This window comes from Xiphophorus maculatus, chromosome 3 (genome assembly GCF_002775205.1).
Source record: "Xiphophorus maculatus strain JP 163 A chromosome 3, X_maculatus-5.0-male, whole genome shotgun sequence".
NCBI classification, from domain to species: domain Eukaryota; kingdom Metazoa; phylum Chordata; class Actinopteri; order Cyprinodontiformes; family Poeciliidae; genus Xiphophorus; species Xiphophorus maculatus.
The window spans coordinates 2,935,639-2,955,088 of record NC_036445.1 but is presented as its reverse complement, the minus strand read 5'-3'; the positions used below and the strand labels follow the sequence as shown (position 1 = coordinate 2,955,088).

Below are 19,450 nucleotides of genomic sequence, written 5' to 3'. Positions count from 1 at the left end.
AAGGTTTGAAAAACCACTAACCTCTAACTCTGCTGGCTTCACAACCACTGAGACCGCCCACAAGTGTTAACCTTTTCCGGACGAAGCACATGCAACAAACTGAGAGCCTGATAACCAGGAAGAAGAAAGCAAAGACGGCCAGATATTTAACTGACCAGAAAATATGTTGTGTCTCGTGTAAATTAAGCTACTTTCTTCTTTTATTTGTTTTTCCTGTCTTCTTTTCCGTCTGCAAAAGTTTTCCCAACCTGGCCTCTGAGAGAATAACGTGATCTCTTTTACAATCATTAAGTCTCATCTTCCTGTGAAAACAAATTTATTCACTTTTCTTCATTTGAAAATGAAACAAAATCAAAGTGACGCCATATTCTGGTCAAAAACTAAATGACACCAACTTTCAAATTTCAGGTTAAAACTAAAAACTTCAGTGTGTCATATTTAGATCCTGTGTCACTTAAAACACCATGGAATGAAAATATTATGTACAGTTCTACGTTTTTATTTATTGACAAACAGAAAAGTGTGTGTGTTAAAATATTCTTAGTAACAATTGTACTGCTATTCTTTATATTTAACTTTTTTTTTCATTAAAATACACCAGTGGAGTGGGCATATATGTTGTTTAAGACAAAATATTACTTAAAAACTTTTTCTTTAGCAAATGCTTGATTTCTAACCACCATAAAGGTTATGTGTATTTTTAACTCATACGCGATATGTCCAAAACGCTTACATGAAGTTCACCACAAGAGGTCAGTGTTGAGCAGGACAGAAATCATCTTTACCGATGATAATCTTAGAAACATCAGGCGGTCAGTCAGAAAAGTTCGGCAGGGATTTTTTTTTTAATTGCTTCTTAATGTTAGTATCTTATGCAACTTTTGAAAATTGTAAAATCCCTCCTGTAGCACTAATGTGCTCCTGCTTATGGTGAAAAGTAGTTAATATTTTAATCAGATTTCATTTATAATCTCGGTCAACTGGGACACTCCGGGGGAATGGATTGGCAGAGCTGTTGGAGGAACTTTTGCTTTGTGGTCTCGTTTAGGTTTTGTTCCGCTTCCTAAAAGGTTTTACTCCTGTGCCTTCAAATGATTTTACATTTCTAAATTTGCTCCTGTCTCCGCTCCACGGACAGACGGTAAGTTTTTACCGAGTTGATTAAAAGGCGACAATAAAGTTAAAATAACATAATTAACTTCAGTAACTGTGTTTTATGGCGTGTAGTTCGCTGCAATGAGAACCTGCAACAGACTCCTTGTTGTAGCTCTAATTTTCATCACATCATTTCCAGGTGAGACTCTTGTTTTAAAATTCTGACGCATTTTCATTTATTACATTCCTGAATAGTTATGGTTCACACTAAAAAAAAATCTGAAGTTTCTTGACAGAATTGAAACATCCTAAGTGTTTTTTGAAGGGTTCATCTTTCAGAAAACAGAACATTGTTTTATTTTCTGAGAAAGAAAATTTAATTTATCAAGTAATAAGAAATGACATAATTGTGAACTTTGAAATGCAAACTCATTCAAATTACTCTCTGTTCGGCTCTTCAGCATGTTAACTTTTTTTTTCTACAGATCTTCAGGCAGAAACACTCAAAGCGACTGGATATGTTGGCAAAGAGGTCATTTTGAAATGCCAGTTAGCCCCAGGATCAGAAAACATTACTCAGGTTCAGTGGGAATTTGAGTCCATGATTATCCTTGTTTTCAACACCCAGCATGGAATGAGTATAAAAGATTCTCAACTAAAGGAAAGATTGAATCTTACCGAACAGTCACTGAAAATTAGAGATGTGAAAATCACAGATTCAGGGACTTACACCTGCACTGTAACTACGTATACCAGAGGATCACTTAAAGAAACCATCAAACTTGTTGTTGTTACTGGTAAGTACTGAATCATTAGTTAGATGCCAAACTATTGTAAATAAGCTTAGAGAAACTATTCAACTTCTTGACTTTGTGTGTTTAATTTTTAACATATGATCTGAGCACTAAAATAATAATTTTAGCGCTCTAAATAATTTCATTTGACATTTTTTAGGTGAGCCTGCCCCAGAACAAAACCAGCAGATACAGATGTCTGCAGGGATACTTTGTGCGATCATCATCTCTGCTGTGCTGCTTTTAGGGATCCTGACGGCTGCAGCTTACCTTACCTTCGTCAGAAGGTAGGTCTGTTTTCACCAGTACTCATGTTGTGGTGGAATAACTCTGTTTAGTCACCTACTTTTGTAAAAGATAAAAATTATTAAACTTAGAAAAGTGGGGAGATTGTCCTTCTGCAATTAAAATTGTGTTTATTTTGAGGCTTTTGCTGATCTACACAAGGAATGCTAAGAAGTATCAGGGTGCAGTTATTAAGAATCTCTTTAAAGGAATTATCTACCAAATAAACTGGAATCAAACCAGTGTGCTCTATTTGAATCGTACAAACTTGAAGTCAAACAATTTCAGAAATCTAATCGTTGCTCTTTACGTTCCCTCTTGTAGACATAAAGCGGCTCGCAGACTTGAAGTCCACATAGGTCAGAGCAAATGATCTCTCATCACTCTCTTTCTGAACATTCAATGCATTTTGAGTTTTTTTCACTTCCTCTAATGAGGCTTTTACGGTTTTTAGACACATCAAGTCGTGTAGCGAGTGTGAACAGACCATCTTATATCTACAAGGACCCAGTGAGCACAGAGGTAAATTGAAATTTTATTCAAATATCTGTGCTTATCTGGTTTTTTATATAATTGTTGTGACTACAGAGAAATGGTTGTGAATAAACCCTTTTTCTCACTCTTGTTTTAGGAAGTGCTGTATGCTGATGTGAGGCCTAAGCGAACCAGAAATTCAGGATCTTCACTGACTAAAATACCAAGAGCATCTGCAAAACCTGAGGAAGTCACCTATGCAGAGGTCAAGGTTTATCATCAGAGGCCCAACTTAGAAACAATGTTTAGTGTTTGAATGTTCTACATAACAGATTTGCTGCAAAAGTTGTGGTTTTACAAAAAAACAGCCTGTTTACTCCTTATTTTTATCGTCTGCAGCTCTGTGGTCGTACTGCACACGCTTTTTGCAAACTCACTAAAACTAAATGATAACATCAGCACTTCAGCATGCCTGTAGCTTGTGGTTGTTGCCAAAAATGCTGTCCATTTTTTGTTGTTTTAATTTATGTATTTATTTATGTATGTATTTAAATTTACATTTTTTAACAAAAAATGAATAAGAAAACGCAAGAAACTGAGTTTGTGAGATTGTGATTCGGCTTTTTTTCATAATTGTGGGCTAAATTGTGACTTGCTGAAATGTAGGTTACCGATCTGTTCATGTCCCTTGACATGTTCATGTTTTATCACATGACAAATCAAACTTCAAATATTGAATAGGGATTTAATGTGATAGAGAAACACATAGTAACACATTTTTTAGTGGAAGGAAAGTCATGTCACTTTTACCAATTAAAAAAGTGGTTTAAAAACTATATTCAGCCCCTTTAACTCTGGTAGCTGAGAATGAAATCCAGATTAAACACTAAAAGACAGGGACAAACATATGATCACTAGATGGAGAAGTTGATGGCAGCAGCAGGTCGGCTGATGCTGTCACAGCTAAACACAACCCAAACTTTACCACATTGTGGAAGACATGTGGAAGAAGTTTATTTTTAGTTTAGTTTTGGACAACATGCAAAATGCTTCTCACAAGTAAAACTCTGACAAATATGGTGAACATCTAAACGTAACCCCCTTTACTGCGATTCCACTAAATAGTGGATAGTTGAACCTAATATATAATACTGGAACATGTTAGTGACTGATTCTACAAGGTATTGATTCAACATGGTGAGATATTACACTGCACTAAAATGGTATATTTCATGATTAACTTTTATTTCAAACCATTGTAGCTCTCACTGTTAAAAGTGATCAACACTTCACTGATCTGCGGCTTATTCTCTAGGATTACCAGCTGAGACAGTGAGCTTCAGCCTTCAAACTGGTTGCTCATCAGTTTAACTAAACAAATATAAAACTGTAAGAAAGATACCTGCTTGAATAACAAAACTGTCTGCATGATTGCATCACCCGCCAGGTTCTACAGAGATGTTGACAGCAAATTTGCAATGCAAACAAGTATTTTCCCCAGCATGACATTGTGGCAGGTTACAGGAAGTTCATGTTCCTCATTTACTGTCTGTTAGCGCAATAGGATGAGAAAAGCTGCAAAAAAGAAGAAAATTGTGCCATTAATGGAGAAGTGAACTTGCACATTAAAAGCTATAGTGACTGTTGGCCAAAACTAAAAGTGTTAGATAAGAAGTGAGGTGAGAATTACCGATCACAATTTGCACCAACATTGTTTTAAACCAATGCGTCTCGGTTATATTTCAGCGGCGCTCCTGCTTTGTCTTAACATCAATGCTGCCTGCAGGTGTTGCAGCCTGAGAATGCCTTGTGTGAAAGAAATGTGAGAAAGTTCGGTTTTCAGGCCTGCAGTAGTTCTGAAGTTCTGTTTGGTGACGGTACGCTTTACCAGTCACCCTCATCTGGTCTTTATAGTCAGCGCTTCCTGACAATGTGAGACTGTGGGTGTGAAACGGTGAGCGCCAACGTATGCATGTCTGATGATCCAGCCCTCGCTCTGAGGTGTTGGAACAAAAGTCTGTTTTATTTTTTTTTCTTTTTGTTAGGTTATGTACTTCTGTTTATTCTCACCGTTGTTTAGAAAGGGAAATTTGCTTTACCTGTAACTTTATTTCAGCTCTGACTGAACGGGAACTGCACTGTGGTTCCGTAAACTCTGTAAATATATGTTAAGATTGATTGTTATTTCAAAATAAATGTGCTCACTTTTATAGAGCTAATCTTTTGGTTTCTGTTACCCTTAAGAGTTATATTGTGACAGGAAGTATGGGGAAGATAAGAAAGGTGTGCTTTGAATGGAGTTCAATAGAAAAGTCTTTCCTTTCTCAGACTAAGACATAAAAAAAGCTCATACTCAAAGTAAAAGTCACTGCTGTATTTCTAAATATAAACCAAAAAAGAACATCTATAAACAACTCCTAAAACCTTTTAAAATTTAATTGATTATTGCATGATGTCTTTACCCTTAGCCACACCGTAAACGTATTTGATTATGAACATATATGCACACTCAAAAACCTCTTTGTTTTAGTTATACTTGTTCAATTTCTCGCTGATGCAAACTGTGAATCATCCAATCACATGGCAGCAGCTTGATGTGGTTAGGAAGAAAATATCCAGTTAGTGGTAATTGCTAGAATACAAATGTTTTCTCAACGTTAGACTGCACAATAACAGATTATAGTGATCTGGCCTGGTCAGATTAGTATTGATCTTTGCAACAACATTCATATAAACTCACTTAGAAGCATCTGAGCATTTTAATGCCACAGCCCACCTGATCATGCGCATCCCTTTAAGACGACTGGCGACTCCCAGCAGGTCACTGTGAAGTTCAAATAAACTAAAACCTATTTCTTGAACACAAAAATATTTTGTATTTTGTAATCCAACAGCCCCATAATCTCAACATCTCAGTTTAATAGGGCTCCTTTGAATTGGGGTGGAATGAAAGATTTCCATCATGAATATTCAGCCAACGGTTTGCCGCAAATGTGTGATGCTATTGTGGTGATGTGGCCCAAAGAAAATGTTTCCAACATGTTGTGGAATCTATGCTGTGATGAATGAAGGCAGTTCATAAGGCAAAAGTGGGTCCAAGTTTCTACTGGCAAGATTTCTTAACATGACCAATGAGTGTAAAAGCGCTTCATGAATTATCTGTGAAGCATTGTAGCACCAGAGAATGAGCAAAACTAATTTATTGAAAAATCATTATTAGAAACCTATTGTTAATGTAATCTTATTAATTTTCATGCTATTGGCCTTGGAGCTAATTCTGTCTCTACTTCCAATGAGCTGCAGAACTGATTGTTTTTAACCAAAGATTAAATCAAAACACTAAATAACTGCAGAAAATCATTATGGTCATATTTTTAGATGTTTTACTGACTGGTTGAACAGTTGACTTTTTTTCCCTTTGCAGTCATACTGATCTTGTTGCAAACAGCACAGACATGTGGGATATTTGCCGTTTCCGCCTTTTAGAAAACTAAAGGAAATGAGCTCCTGTAATTGAGAAATCGAGAGACGAGGAAGCACCACCCTGATGAAGGCGAGATAACAGAACATTAGTGGGTGTAGAAGTCACATACCAAGTGATCACATGAAGCTTCACCACATCTGGATATCTGTTTGCCTTTATGTGACTTAGAAATATTTACTTAAAAAGAAAACATTTCAAAAGTTATAAACATTTTACAACAAAGCCTGAGCAGATATACTCTTAATCTTTTTTTTTTAAAGCACATTGTTTTGCTGCTGTGCAAAACATCCTACTCTGAGTTTGCCAGGTTGCAAATCTTTTCAAGTCAAATGGAAATTTATTATCAGGTAAAAATCTGCTACACTTTGCTTTCCAAACCTCAGCGTGGGTAATGCTTTCCACAAACAGGTGTAATCATGATGTTGGAGTTTAGCAATTAATCATCAATGATGCATTTCTAGTCACAGTAATAATTAACCTTCATGCAAGAAAGACATTTAAAATACAGCCTTTTTTCAGTTAAGACAATACTGAATGATTAACCAGCAAACATTAATCTGTCTGTTCAATCAACGTTCTAGTAGAGGCTCTGTGGTCAACTGGAAGAAACTTCGGTGACACTTTGACGGGTTGTGAATAAGACAGTCATGACACCATCATAAACGTGACATAACACCTGTCATGAACACGAGTAAGTCTTCATGGGTATTCATGTGAATGGTTTTCACATTTTTACTTTGTTAAACTAGCGATGTAGACGTGAACAGAGCATCAGCATTATCATCATTTGGTCACCTGAGGTCGCTGTTGCACTGAGGTTATTTACTGCCAGATAATGACTGTTATTACTGAGTATTACTACTCAATGTTTGTGCACATTTTTAGATTGAGAGAATGCATCTAGTTTCACTATGACAACGAGGTTTTGTCAAGTCAAATCTAGAGAGGAATGTGAAATTTTTCAGTCCGTAAATGACTTTTATCTTCTGTGCCAGTTCAGTTTCCTGAAGGTTTTTCCGTTTCATTAATTAGTCACATGCAGATTATAACTGATTTTATGAAAATCACGAGGTTTCTTTCCATTCAGTGTTGTGTTTATTTTTCACAGACATCTTGCACTGATGAGGTGAGAGTCATCAATGGATGGAAACGATTCTCCAGACCATTCCAAAGATTCTCGATGGGGTTAATGTCTGAACTCTCTGGTGGCCGATCCGTGTGTATCCATGATGTCTCATTCTTGGCATTGTCATCCTAGAACATCATCAGGGAAGAAACAATCTATTGTCACCCAGTACATTCTGGTAGTAATCAGACCTCATAATGTTGGTGAATCTAAACCTGACCAGCTCCAACAACTCCAGATCGTAGTGCTGCCCCTCAGTTTGCTACATTACACACCAGACATGATGGGTGCGTCACTTCATCTGCCTCTCTTCTTGCCCCAATGGGCCCATCACTCTGGAAGAAGGTAAATTTGAATGCATCAGATCACATGACCTTCTTATGTGACTCAGTCAAATCTAAATGCTCCTTTACAAATTTAAGCTCCTTTATCTGGTTAACCTCACTGATTCATGGTTTTCTTATGGCTACACATCTGTTCAGTCCCAATCCCTTCAGGTCGAGTCTCTTAGTTATACTATCCTCATCACTGCCTTCATAACCAATTCCACTCAATTCTTATCTCCCTTCAGTGCTTGTCTGGGATTTCTCCCGGTGAGTTTGGTGTCTTCGGCTGAATTTCTAATTTGCGAATCAGTAAAAAAAGGAGATATTAACAATGATGTTGATTTTCTGTGCCGTTGTAGAATTGCACCGTAGGGTTGTAGTTTGGAATGACGGCAGAGGAAGCGAACGAAGCCCTTCAGTCCGTGTTGGCAGAGCAAGATGAATCCATAAAATATTTTATTGCTGGCAAGGATGTCAAGGCATCAGCTGGAGCTAAGCAACTTGTTGCAAGCTGAAAGACAGTTGCCTACGCAGGAACTATCCAGTTGAAAGGTTATTTGCTCAGTTTTATTCAGGTGGCACATCGGGTGTTTTGGGGCCAGGTATGGTAGTCTTAAAAACCAACATATATTACTGCATAAATAGAAAGTAGAAGGAATGGCTCATGCTTTTCAATATTATTTTAACAAATAAAGACCCAGAAAGCATAGCACACATACTGTATGTATAGCTGTTTACATATGAATGTCTGTATGAGTGTAAAGTGCAGGGATGATTTAATTGAATGTCTCTCAAACACACCTACAGGGGAATTTAGGTGGAAAGGTTTATAGTTTCAGCAGAACTAGTGTGATATTTACAAGATGTTCTTTAAGCTTTGGGTTCGCTTTGAGACAAGTTTGTTTCCATACTACATGTTTCATTTTTGAAAAAAGGAAACAAACGCATCATTATTGGAAATGTGAGTAGAAATTATTCAGCTTTAACAGTATGGTTCAGTATAGTAGGATTTCTATAGCTTCTTCTGTGCATTCCCTGCTGCAACCTAGAAAAAGAGACAGTGATTGCAGGTCTTTGGAAAACTCTCTGCTGGCATTGATTTCTCCTAGATCGTGTGCACTGGTCTGCACCATCCTTGATGAATTTTACCCTGACTGCAAAAGTAACACATGCCCATGATTGTTTGATGTTACAATCATGTTTATGGGTGTTGCTGCCTACGATTTCTGTGGTTTCTGAGAGGCATTTCCTGAAGGCGTCATTTTTGTGGTTGTGAGACTGCTATGTCGGCACTACGCTGTCAAAACCTGGGTACAAAGTTTGTTTTTATCCATTTAACTGTCCTCTGTTCTAAGCTTTATTTTCATTTTAGATTATAGACAAAAAGAGCTTATGAGAATGACTATTAAGCTTTAATTTTATGTTATTTTCATTATGCTAGTTGAAAAAGACTCTTTCAGTCCTTTTACACATTGACTGTGGTTTTGTTTTGCAGAGAAATTCAAGTTTGAAATGAACTGGAGTTTCTTCAAGACTACAAAACACAATTTTGAGATACTTCAGCTTCACATTGTTTGCCATATTATCCCAAAAACACACCGAGTTATAGGTTGGAATCTGAAAAGGCCAAAAACATTTGGAATAGTTATGAAATGTTTTGGGTAAATACAACAACTTTCTCCCCAGACTGTTTAACTGGAGAGCAGTGAACTATATTGTACTTTTTATTAATGTTTTATTCTGTAAGGTGTGTAGCTGCTTGCCTTTTCTCTCGTCACATTTACTTTTCTCAGTTTATTTCTCTGTCCTTATAGCTCCAGGGTTTTATTCTTTCATCCATTGGTTTATCCCTTTTTGTTTGCTGTAATAATGATTTTGTTTATTAATCTAGGCAGGACTTTACTTTGGAAAAGTATTCACACCACTTGATCTTTTTTACGTTAAAATAAAAAATATTTTACAATGTTTACTTAGATGTTATGTGATAGTCCAGCACATTATAGTGCAGCATCGTCTGAAAGACAAGGAAAAACTGAACAGTGATGTGTTTTTGTACTCAGCCTGTCTGAGTCAATATTTTGTCAAATCCTCTCTGCAGTCGAAGCTGCTGATCTTTTGGTGCATCTACCAGCTTTGTAAATTAAGAAGTTAAAATGTTGCCCATTCTTTTTTCTTTTTTTTTTAAGAAAATACGTCAGGCTTACTAAGATAGGGGAATAAAAGCAATTTTAAAGTCTTTCCACAGATTCAGACTTTGACTCAGGTGAAAATGACTTTAAGCTCTTGTAGGTCTGGTTGTACTCTTAGGATTGCTGAACTGGAAATTAAAAGGTGAACATTCGTCCTTCTCAGTCAGGCCTTTTTTTAGTCTTTCCACAGGAATGCCCTCTGTTTCACTCCATCCATCTTCCCAGAAAATTTGACCAGTTTCTCTGTTCCTGCTAAAAAAAACCCCCAAGAAGCATATAAATTTATTTAATTGGGATTTTATGTATCAGACCAGCACAAAGTAGTTCACACTGAAGCGCGAAGTGGAAGAAAAATATTGCATGGTTTTCATTTGTGTAAGTAATTTTTTCCAAGTCAAAGTCAAGTTTTAAGAATTTGAGAGACAAATTCAAGTCTCTAATCACTAAAATAAACATTTTCTCATCAAAACCATCAAAACAGGATTCATTAGGATTCCAATCTTATACCGTTTGTCACATTTGATAATTTGTTAATGTTTCACCACTTATTAAATGTTACCTTTTATTCCAAATCCTGCATCAAGTCTGCTTTATAACACTTTGAAAATAGATCAAATGCAAAAATGTTTTTGTGGAAATATAAAAATAAATGTATGCTCTAAGAAAAATAGAAATGATTAAAACCTGTTAGTCTTTATTGAATCAAAAGTGATTTTCGGTGTTTCATCTCAGTTTGTCACACAGCTTGTGAAAGGCTAGAAAACACAGCTTGTACTGTTTGGTTTAAAAAATAACTACATAAATAGATGTTTGTATAAATATGAGACAGGTGCAAAACGTGATGTAGTTTGTTCAGCAGATTTTACCAAGAGTGGATGAAGATAGGTGGCAACTGCTTAGTATATTTTGGATAATGCAGCCATGTTCTAAAAGCAGAGGAAGGTTTTGTCTCTAATTTAGTTAAATTAAAGATTCATGTCCTGCTAACTGGAAAAGATGGGAGCTTCTGCAGTGACCACTTTGAGTCACAAAATGCTAAGTACTTGTCTTTTTCCTCATTACACTTAATTAGACTCCAGTGTTTTGTGTGCTGTACATGTGCAAAGACTGACTAGACTGGGACACATTTATATGCAATTATGTACACAGAAAACATATTTAATTAACTTTGTGTTTCTCAATAGGCCCAGATTTTATCTAAATATTTATGTACTTACACAGCAAGCTCGTAACCTTGTATAATAAATTGGCAGGGAAATTGAAATAAGAAAAAAGGTTAATGTTTCGTCAGAAGCAGTTTGTGTGTCTGATTTACTTTCATAAACTCCCTGCATGCTTTTTGAGGTAAAATCGCAAGTTGTGTCACAATCTTTAAGCCTCAAACACACTGGACAGCAGCCAACAAACTAGCTAATCAGAGGTGAGACTTTTTTTCTGTTTAGAGCTTCCAAAAAAAAAAACAAAATCAGACTCTTACTGTGGTTGCAGTCTGTCTGTCGCTTTCATGACTGTATGAAATTTGCACATCTAATGTCTGACTGTTCTGCGTATTTATTGCAAAGTTGCTCAACCTTGGCAAAGAAAACCTCTGATAGGTTTTCTGATAGTTCTGCTCAATTGGTGATAAGAATAATGTCCTGCTAATCAGGGCGTCGTATGCTTTTCTGTTTGTTTTGATTACACCTGCCTGGTGGTAATGTAAACAATCTTTTCTGATTACTTTTATGAGCAATCTACAGAAATTAATTTTCCAGCTGAAAAGCAAAGACATGACAGCTGGACTGCTTTAATATTTTTTTAATTAAAGAACTCTGTGTTTCTTTTATAGATTTGAACAACAGGGCAATCCTCTCTGAAGAACATCATGACAGTCAAACATCTTCCCTCTTCAACCCGTCATCCACAATCACACAGCAGAGCCTCAAGTTTTTCAATAGGAATAATAACAATTTAATCAGAATATTTATCACTTTTAATAATCCATTTAGCACTAGTATAGAAATATGAAAAAACTACTAAAGAAAAAGAACATAAAAGTAAACAAATATGATTTTTTTTTGTTTGTTTGTTCAGTGGAGTAATCGCCTCTTTTTGTTCATTTTGTAATCCCTCCCTTCCCTTTGGGATCCATACCAGCAACCTTTTCCCCCCTTACACCGCCGCTCTAAAATACTGCCAGCTGATGATTTAAAGCTGTCAGTAACCAGCTGAATGGTTCTATAGTTTGTTGAAAACAGACATTAAAGTAAATCTACGAATGAAGTTGCAAACATGAGGAACAACCAGTGCGGTTTTACAATTCAGACAACAAAGCGAGGTGAGATACAGACACCGTGGATGAAAGAGTTTTTGTTTGTGCGTGTTCACTGAGGCGACTTGAGGAAGCGCTTTAGCTCAGGCTGCCTTGTCAGCATTCAGGACACAAAAGCAGAAGTAAACACAGATAAAGAGAGAAACATCGAAGCCGGCCCGCTTCTGCTGACACCGATCATTCAGAGAAACGGCGTAACGTGAGCAAACAATGTTATCACTCGTTATCTGCAGCACAAAGGTGTCAGCGAATCAGCAAAATGAATAATTTGCAATGCTGCATTTTTCAGGAGGATTCCTAAAGGGTGGACTGGTGGTTCTGGCAGATCATCTCAACCTCTGTTTCTCGCTTTTAGAGATTCAGTGTAAACACAGACGTACAACTATCACCTTCAACAGCCTCGGGAGTCGTGAAAAGCCTGAAGGCTTTCGCTGTTTGAACAGCTAACTGCTTCACATCTCCTTTGTTTCAGGAATGTTGAAACAAAGGCTTGATCTCTCTCTGGGCTCTTCACCTGTCCATATCCTGCATATTGATGTTTCCGAGCAAAGCGGCGAAACAGCTGCCTCCTAGAACTGAGGGTGAAGTGTTCTCTATATTCCAGGCCCTTAAAATAATTGAAAACCCCACAGAGAGAACAGCAGGAGGACCGGAAAATACTTTAGTCTCCATTACAATGTTGCATCATTGTTGGTTGAACACAAACAAAGACTTTTAGAAGTAGTTTGACTTTACAGGACTTCATACGAGCATTTAAACGGTGAGTCACAGGAAGGAAGGAACAGGTAGCAGGTTTCATAACCGTTAGATCATCCGCTTTAGAGGACACTAAAAATAGAGGGTCGTAAAACGGAAGTGACAAGAGGTTACATGTTTATCAGGGTGTTATTTATTTGTGATTAAGTACATGAGGTTAATTTTAAATTTACGCTTAATTAGAGAAAAAATATCCGGAGCAACAGAGGTGGTTTAACATAGAAGAAGTACGTTTTAATTCATGTCGGCTCGAAAACGGATTTGTCCCCCAGATTTTTTTCTGTTTTTTTTTTTTTACCTGCATAAGATTAGCAAACAAATCTTAAGATCAGAAATTTAAAAAGACCCCATCAGTTGTCAAGTAATGATTTAATTTATGAAGAGAAAAAAGTCTATTCCAACCAAGCCGGCCTTGTGTGAAAAAATAATTGCCCACCTTGTTAAATCATGAGTTATCCACATTTTTAGACAGCTGAGTACTGCGTCATAAGGCACACCTAGGTTTTAAATAGAATCTGTCAAAAATGAAGCAGGCTAAAAGGTTTTAAAAAGCAAGACTTTATGCCTCGGTTTAAAGAAACGAAAACAAAGTCACCGACATCAGTGGTCAAAAATCAGTTTCTAAGAATTTGAGACTCCTGCGAACTAAAGTTGAGAGCCTCTTTTTAAAATGGAGAAAACATTGAACAGCAGTTAACCTTTCTAAGAGTGATAGGTCAACCAAGATTACTCCAAGAACACATCAATGAGACATCAGAAATGATCCAGAATAACATCAAACACTCTGCAGACCTCACTTGCCTTAGGTCAGTGGATGAATCAACAACAAGAAAGAAACCGTCTCCTACAGACTTGAGGTCGTCCTTTCAAAAGCCAGCAGTATTTTGCAAACATTTTCCAGGACACGATCCTTTTTGCACCTACAATGAAGTATGCTGCTTCACCTCTAAGCGCACCACATGTAAAGTTTAATAGCAGGAAAAAACTAATCTTTCAATATTTTCTTTTGATAAAAATTGACTGTTGGCTGAAAAATGTATATCTTTGCTACAGGAACAAGACTGAAGATGTCATAATCATATATTTACATTATGATTTATGTAAGTTCATCATGAAACTTACATTTGTGTATTGTTGTTTTACTTAGTGTCACATTAAAACTTTGTCCAACTGCTTCTTTAGAAAGTCTCTGCTTGTATCTTTGTCTTGCAGCCTCATAACTCATAAATGTAGCAAAATTAACTCAATAAATTATGAAGAATTGTGTATTATAACCCATGCTCAAAGAAATTAGACTTCTTTAATTAGAAATTACTTTATTGGTAAGTATAATGTTTGTATGTGTATCTGTAGCATCAGTATTATAGAAAATATAGTAAGAAGGATTTTTTTTTACCTGTTTTATGTCTGGTTTTCTGGTGAAGTTTTTGACAAACGTCTGTTAAATTTTGAATTAATGCAATTAAATGCAAATAAAATCTGGAGAACCTGAAAGAAAAAAGAAAAATGCTGAAATTGCCATTTTTAAGGTTAACAGGCGCAAACTTTGGTCTTTTAATCATCTAGACATTAATTTCCATCAGATCCTCCATCATTTGGCGACAATCGATGTAAATCTATGTTAATGTTTATGGCGCATACAGATTTGACCTAAAACTGAGCTTAGCCATTTGCAATTTTAATGCAAAAAAAGTTTAGATGACTAAGCAGCTCAAACTTTTCTTCATGTTTCACACAAAAACTACAAGAGGAACCTAAAACAGCTGTGAGCTGCAGCTTTTAGCAGATGTTACTAAAGTGAAGGTAATGACATATTAAAGAGAACAACTTTCAGGAGCAGAACAAATCTGCTGGAAAAGAAAAAGCATTTAAGTGACTGAATACAGTCATGTATTAAAAATAGATCCTTTTGAGTTAAGTTTAAAACAAAATCACTCTAGTATGAGTGTTTCTTAAGTAGAAACAAACACAAACTGATATCTCTTTAAATATATATATATAGTTTTACAGATATCTGGTGTAAATAAGGTTGAAATAAGTTCTTGACAACTCATTAGCAGTGACCTTCAATGTGTAGTGATTTAAGTGAAAGGAGAATAAGATAAAAACCCACCAGTGCATTCCCTTTAAGGACCCTGCCTATATATAGATCAACCACAACATTAAAGTCAAATGGATAAAGTAAATAACATTGATCACCTCATTATAGTGCAAGGTTCTGCTGGGAAATGTTTCGTCCCGTTCATGGAGATGGGACATTGACACACACGCTCCTGCAGACAAAGCATTGTCCCTGCTGGATGTCGCCCCTCTAACACACTCCGATAGCTCAAAGAGACGAAGAAAGCGTTTCCTCAGCAGGCTGCAGACTTTCAGGATGAAAAAGACAGATTCATGAAAGCTCGATTTTAACACAGAAAACCCAAAACACCTGCAGCCAGCTGGGTCCTGTGGACAGTCAGCTGGATCAGGAATGTTCTGGCATCTGGAGACAACAGAAAGATTATCATGATGTTTTTACTCATTTTAACTTAGTCACAATCGCACACTGACAAATAAAAAAAAATCCAACCTTTAAAATTTTCTCCAACCCTCTTTTAACCACTAACACCTGGGAGAGTTGGTTGGCTAATACATCAATCTTAGCACCATCATACAGCCTGGAGGCAGCTAAAAAAAAAGGGTATTAATTTATTATTATTATAAGAAAGGCTCGAGTTACTTTTAACCACCTATCTGTGGTTCACTATTCACCTGTTTGTGATTTTTTTCTATGGAATCTGAATCCAAATTATTTGTGGAAAAATGTTCCTAATCATACATTTTGTAGAGCATATATTAAAAATATTTGAAAGAGATACAGATTGGGGATATCTTTGTGTAATGCTACATGACATGCTATTGGCTGGCTAATTAGCCAATCCAGGAATGCCGTTTACTTTCCTTGGCGCCTTCAAGAGCGGAGATGAGGAAGACTCTGGATGTTAGCTTCTCTGGTAGAGTTAAGAGGATTTCCACTGTATAATAATTAGGGTTTATTTGGTGTTTGAACTATTAAAATAGGCCGTTTCAACCATTTTGGTCGTGGGTCAAAGGTATTTGCAGATTTCAGCCCGGTAGCGGCCCCTAATCCCAACGAGAACCGGTCCATCATATTGTATGCCATTAAAACATTTCTTTCTTAGCCCAGGTGTTTTCCCCCTTACTCAGAACTCAAATTAAAGGTTGGATTTTTTTTTCTTTAAATCAGTGGGATTTCCTATTGCAATAAAATGTTAATTTCATTTGATTGCTTTTGACTCATCTTTACCAGGGTTATGATTAAATTTAGCAGAGATTTTAAACTGCTTTTATTGACGTTTGAGACCGCTAACACAAATTAATATTTAGAGATATGTTCAAAATCATTAGCAAGTTTCCTGAATGAGTCCCTTCGCCACAGAGGGGACTAATTAGGCGATCAAAAGCTTGAAACACTATTGACGCGCCTGAGTTGAGCCCATCCCTCTGGCAGGAGTTACTACTGTGGACGGCCAAGTTAGTGTGTTGAACAGTAAGCAGTGCTGCAGCCTGCTGGCACGTTAACAAGGCCCTTAAAAGATGCCCAGAATTAATAGATCAGGACAGTCGTAATGATGGAAGAAGTTGAAGGACACATTTCTCATTTTAAGAGTGTCAGTTTTACTCCACGGCTCTTTCCATCTTTTTATTTCTCTGCGCCGTTTCCCTGCGTCGCCTCGTCCGTCTCGGCTACGCTGTTAAAACAAAGGCAAGAAAAAGTAAAGGTTTGGCGAATGTTACTCAGGATAACGAGGGAGATTAATTTCACACTTCAAAGCTCTCTCTTCACTTTTTGGAGCCGTCTGATTATCTAACATCTGTAGAAGGGTTTTGATGTTGAACACATGGTTCATTTAGAGCAGTTAGGGACAGACTTACAAGACGCACACGAATTACACACACACCGCAAAGAAAGGGAGACGCACACTTTTTTCTGTGCCAGTGTTTGCAGCACAGTGGTTTTAAAAAAAAGTGTGCACACTCCTAGTTAAATTCTAAGATTTTAAAAATTTAAAAATGATGAATAATTTCCAAATATCCTCCCCCCAACTTTAATGTGACATACAATACATCTTGTTCAAATTAACTGAAAACCAAACAGATCTGCTAGGTTGGGGGAAAAAAAGGTGCAATAATCAAGTTGCATTAGTGTTTGCACTAAGGTAATCTATTGTTTTGAGATACCATTTGACTGAAGTTCAGCAGCCAGTTTTCTTTGGTGGGAATCTATTAGCATCTCACATCTTTACCTAAAGATGCTGAAAGATTCTCCAAATCTGCCCTCTGCAGTAACCTTACAAAACGACTCAGATTTAGTTTTGTATTCTCATCTGGCCAACGCAGAACTTTGCACATCATCTTTAGCTTATAGATTTTGAGTCAGGGCATACCAATATTAGAAATTGTCAATAATTTAATTGACGTGGACAAAAACCTGAGCTCCATTTGAGGAAATTTAGCCACAGAAGACAAATGGGGGAGCAAAAAGTTTGCAACAAGTTTGAGTTCTCATCTTAAATATTAGTATTAGATTATAAGTGTGCAGTTGATGCAGCCAGGTTAGTGTCACCTATTTAATCTTTTATAACTTTCTCTGTAAGAGATTTGTTTACATTTCAGTAAAACTTCATGGGATAAATGTCACATTATGGATGGAGAAAGTTTGGAAACGACTCATCGTGGTTTAAATTTTAATATTCTGAAAAACCGAGAGTTTTAACAGGAGTGTGTAAACTATGTAGCTTTTAGCCACTGCGTGTCGCCTTAAATGGTTTCATCAGACTTTCACAGCATCATCCAAAGAGCAGCTTCAGAGCTGAGGGAGGGACACAAAAATGTTAGAAAAATTAGCCGTTGTCAATTCACTTAGAAGGTTACAGTCCACCAAAATGTTACACATAGTCTGTATTTATTCCCACTTAGAACAATGGTAACAAAACAAAGACAACAAAAGAAAAAAACAGTAAATAATTCTCTGGAAGTCTTTTTATGTTGCCGTTTTTAAGCCTCCAGTTTGGCTTCAGTTTTACCAAAAGGGCGAGTTAGCCTCCGGCAGAGTCTCTGGAAAAGAAACCCAGAACTTCGTAGTCTGAAGGAGAAGCGAGAGGAGAGAAAATCATCCTTCAGGAAAATGCAGCTCCTCTCAGATTTGTCCAAAATTTTCCTTCAGAGCCATAAACAGCAGCCTAATATTTGACCATCACAGTCGGTTCTGTATCTGTCCGCCTCAGGGTGAACTGGAGAAACTTACAGTTTGTGTTCCTCCACCTCCTCACCCGTTCCTCTGAGTCTCTCACCCACCCAGCGCTCCTACACTCCCTCTTGGTCTCCCAGCAGGTCCGTGTTGTTGCTGCTCTGTGGGGGAGCGGGGATGCGGTGAGGTGACGGAGGCGGAGGGCTGTGGCGCTGCTGCCGCCTCGGACTGGTCCCCCCTCCACCCTCACTGTCTGTGTTGGATGAGGATGGAGGTGGGGGTGGAGGTAGCCTCGGCAGCGGGGCAGAGGAGGGCGGTATTCTTGTGGACGCTGACCCCAAACAGCTACCGGACCTCAGGCTCTGGATCCTTCTGCACTCCTGGCAGATCCTCACGTGGCTGCAGCTGCGGGCGGGCAGCATCACAGGCGTGGGAGCCGGCGGAGGCGGGGTGGTGTTTGCTCCGAGAGGATCATCTAGGATCCTTTGGGGCCCGGGGCCCAGATCGGGCAGTCCTGTCCCTCCCGCCCCACCGGTCAGGGGGCCGGCGCCGCTGTACAGCTTCCCGTTGCTGAGCCGCATCTCCCGGACCAGGCGCAGCGGCCGGGGGGCTCCGAGCGCGATGCGGGTCGGGTGACGCAGGGCCGCCGAGCTGCCCAGGGGTCGTCTGCGGCGCATGCGAGAGCTCTTCTTACAAGAGACGGCGTTTCTGAACTCGGTGATCATCTCTTGACAAACAGACACCTGGTGGAGAAACGGAAGGGAGGAGGAAAGAAGGAAAGAAGGGAAGGGAGCAAAGGAAGGGGAAGTGCCACAGACACAAAGTAGGCAGGCAGCACAACAGGACAGTGGTAAGGCAATACAGAAATAAAGCAGAAGAAAAACAATAATATTTAAAGGAGAAAAAAAAGAGCTCAAAAAGAAGGAGGCAGCACCAAAGCAGAAAAACACACAGTGGGTGTAGCAAACAGAGGAGTTGCAGGTGAGGCGAAATCACACATCAACAAATGGAGAGATGTTTTAAAACAGGAACAAAGAGGCGATGGGGAGGATGCGGAGATGGACAGAGATGGGAGGATAGCAAAGAGAGTTATTACAATCTAAACACGCAGAACACCAAAATGTTCTGTAGAATATGAACACTTCATTATGAAACGATGAACAAACAGGCAGCCTGCAAACTCAGGTGGACATAAACAAATCTCACAAGGACAGACACTGTTCCCATCCACAAATCTCTTTCATCCTTCAAACATCACGACTGCTGTTATTTGAACACATGACAAACTAAATATATTTACATACGGCTTCATCTCTGTAACTTAGTAGATCATTTACAAGTCTATTTATTCCAGCA

The 19,450-nt window shown here is 38.0% G+C and overlaps 2 protein-coding genes across 6 annotated transcripts in view; one reads left to right on the top strand and one right to left on the bottom strand.

The window, feature by feature from the left end:
- Positions 1 to 681: 681 nt before the first annotated feature.
- Positions 682 to 4,858, top strand: LOC111608063 (T-cell immunoreceptor with Ig and ITIM domains-like). Of its 2 annotated transcripts, XM_023330425.1 has the most exons (7): positions 682 to 1,141; positions 1,228 to 1,294; positions 1,581 to 1,892; positions 2,050 to 2,176; positions 2,499 to 2,533; positions 2,629 to 2,696; positions 2,806 to 4,858. In XM_023330425.1, exons 2-7 carry the CDS (start codon positions 1,237 to 1,239, stop codon positions 2,962 to 2,964), a joined length of 759 nt encoding a protein of 252 aa, XP_023186193.1. In that variant the 5' UTR covers positions 682 to 1,141; positions 1,228 to 1,236; the 3' UTR covers positions 2,965 to 4,858. The 2 variants fall into 2 exon arrangements, with proteins under 2 accessions (XP_023186193.1, XP_023186194.1); XM_023330426.1 differs by lacking the exon at positions 682 to 1,141 and having other exon boundaries at positions 1,159 to 1,294.
- A 6,381-nt stretch (positions 4,859 to 11,239) lies between these two features.
- The window catches only part of grik5 (glutamate ionotropic receptor kainate type subunit 5), a 135,114-nt gene continuing 126,903 nt past the window's right edge, over positions 11,240 to 19,450 (bottom strand). For 3 of the 4 annotated variants that reach the window (XM_023330916.1, XM_014468664.2, XM_023330917.1), the window contains one exon: positions 11,240 to 18,837. In XM_023330916.1, coding sequence (XP_023186684.1) covers positions 18,211 to 18,837 — 627 coding nt within the window. In that variant the 3' untranslated portion in view covers positions 11,240 to 18,210. The remainder of the gene's footprint in view (positions 18,838 to 19,450) is intronic. The other variant, XM_023330918.1, reaches the window with a different exon arrangement.

Coding starts and splice junctions, on each gene's coding strand:
- LOC111608063 (XM_023330425.1), top strand. CDS start 1,237: ATGAGAACCTGCAACAGACTCCTTGTTGTAGCTCTAATTTTCATCACA. Junction 1,893..2,049: donor CAAACTTGTTGTTGTTACTG/GTAAGTACTGAA, acceptor GACATTTTTTAG/GTGAGCCTGCCCCAGAACAA. Junction 2,697..2,805: donor AGGACCCAGTGAGCACAGAG/GTAAATTGAAAT, acceptor CTCTTGTTTTAG/GAAGTGCTGTATGCTGATGT.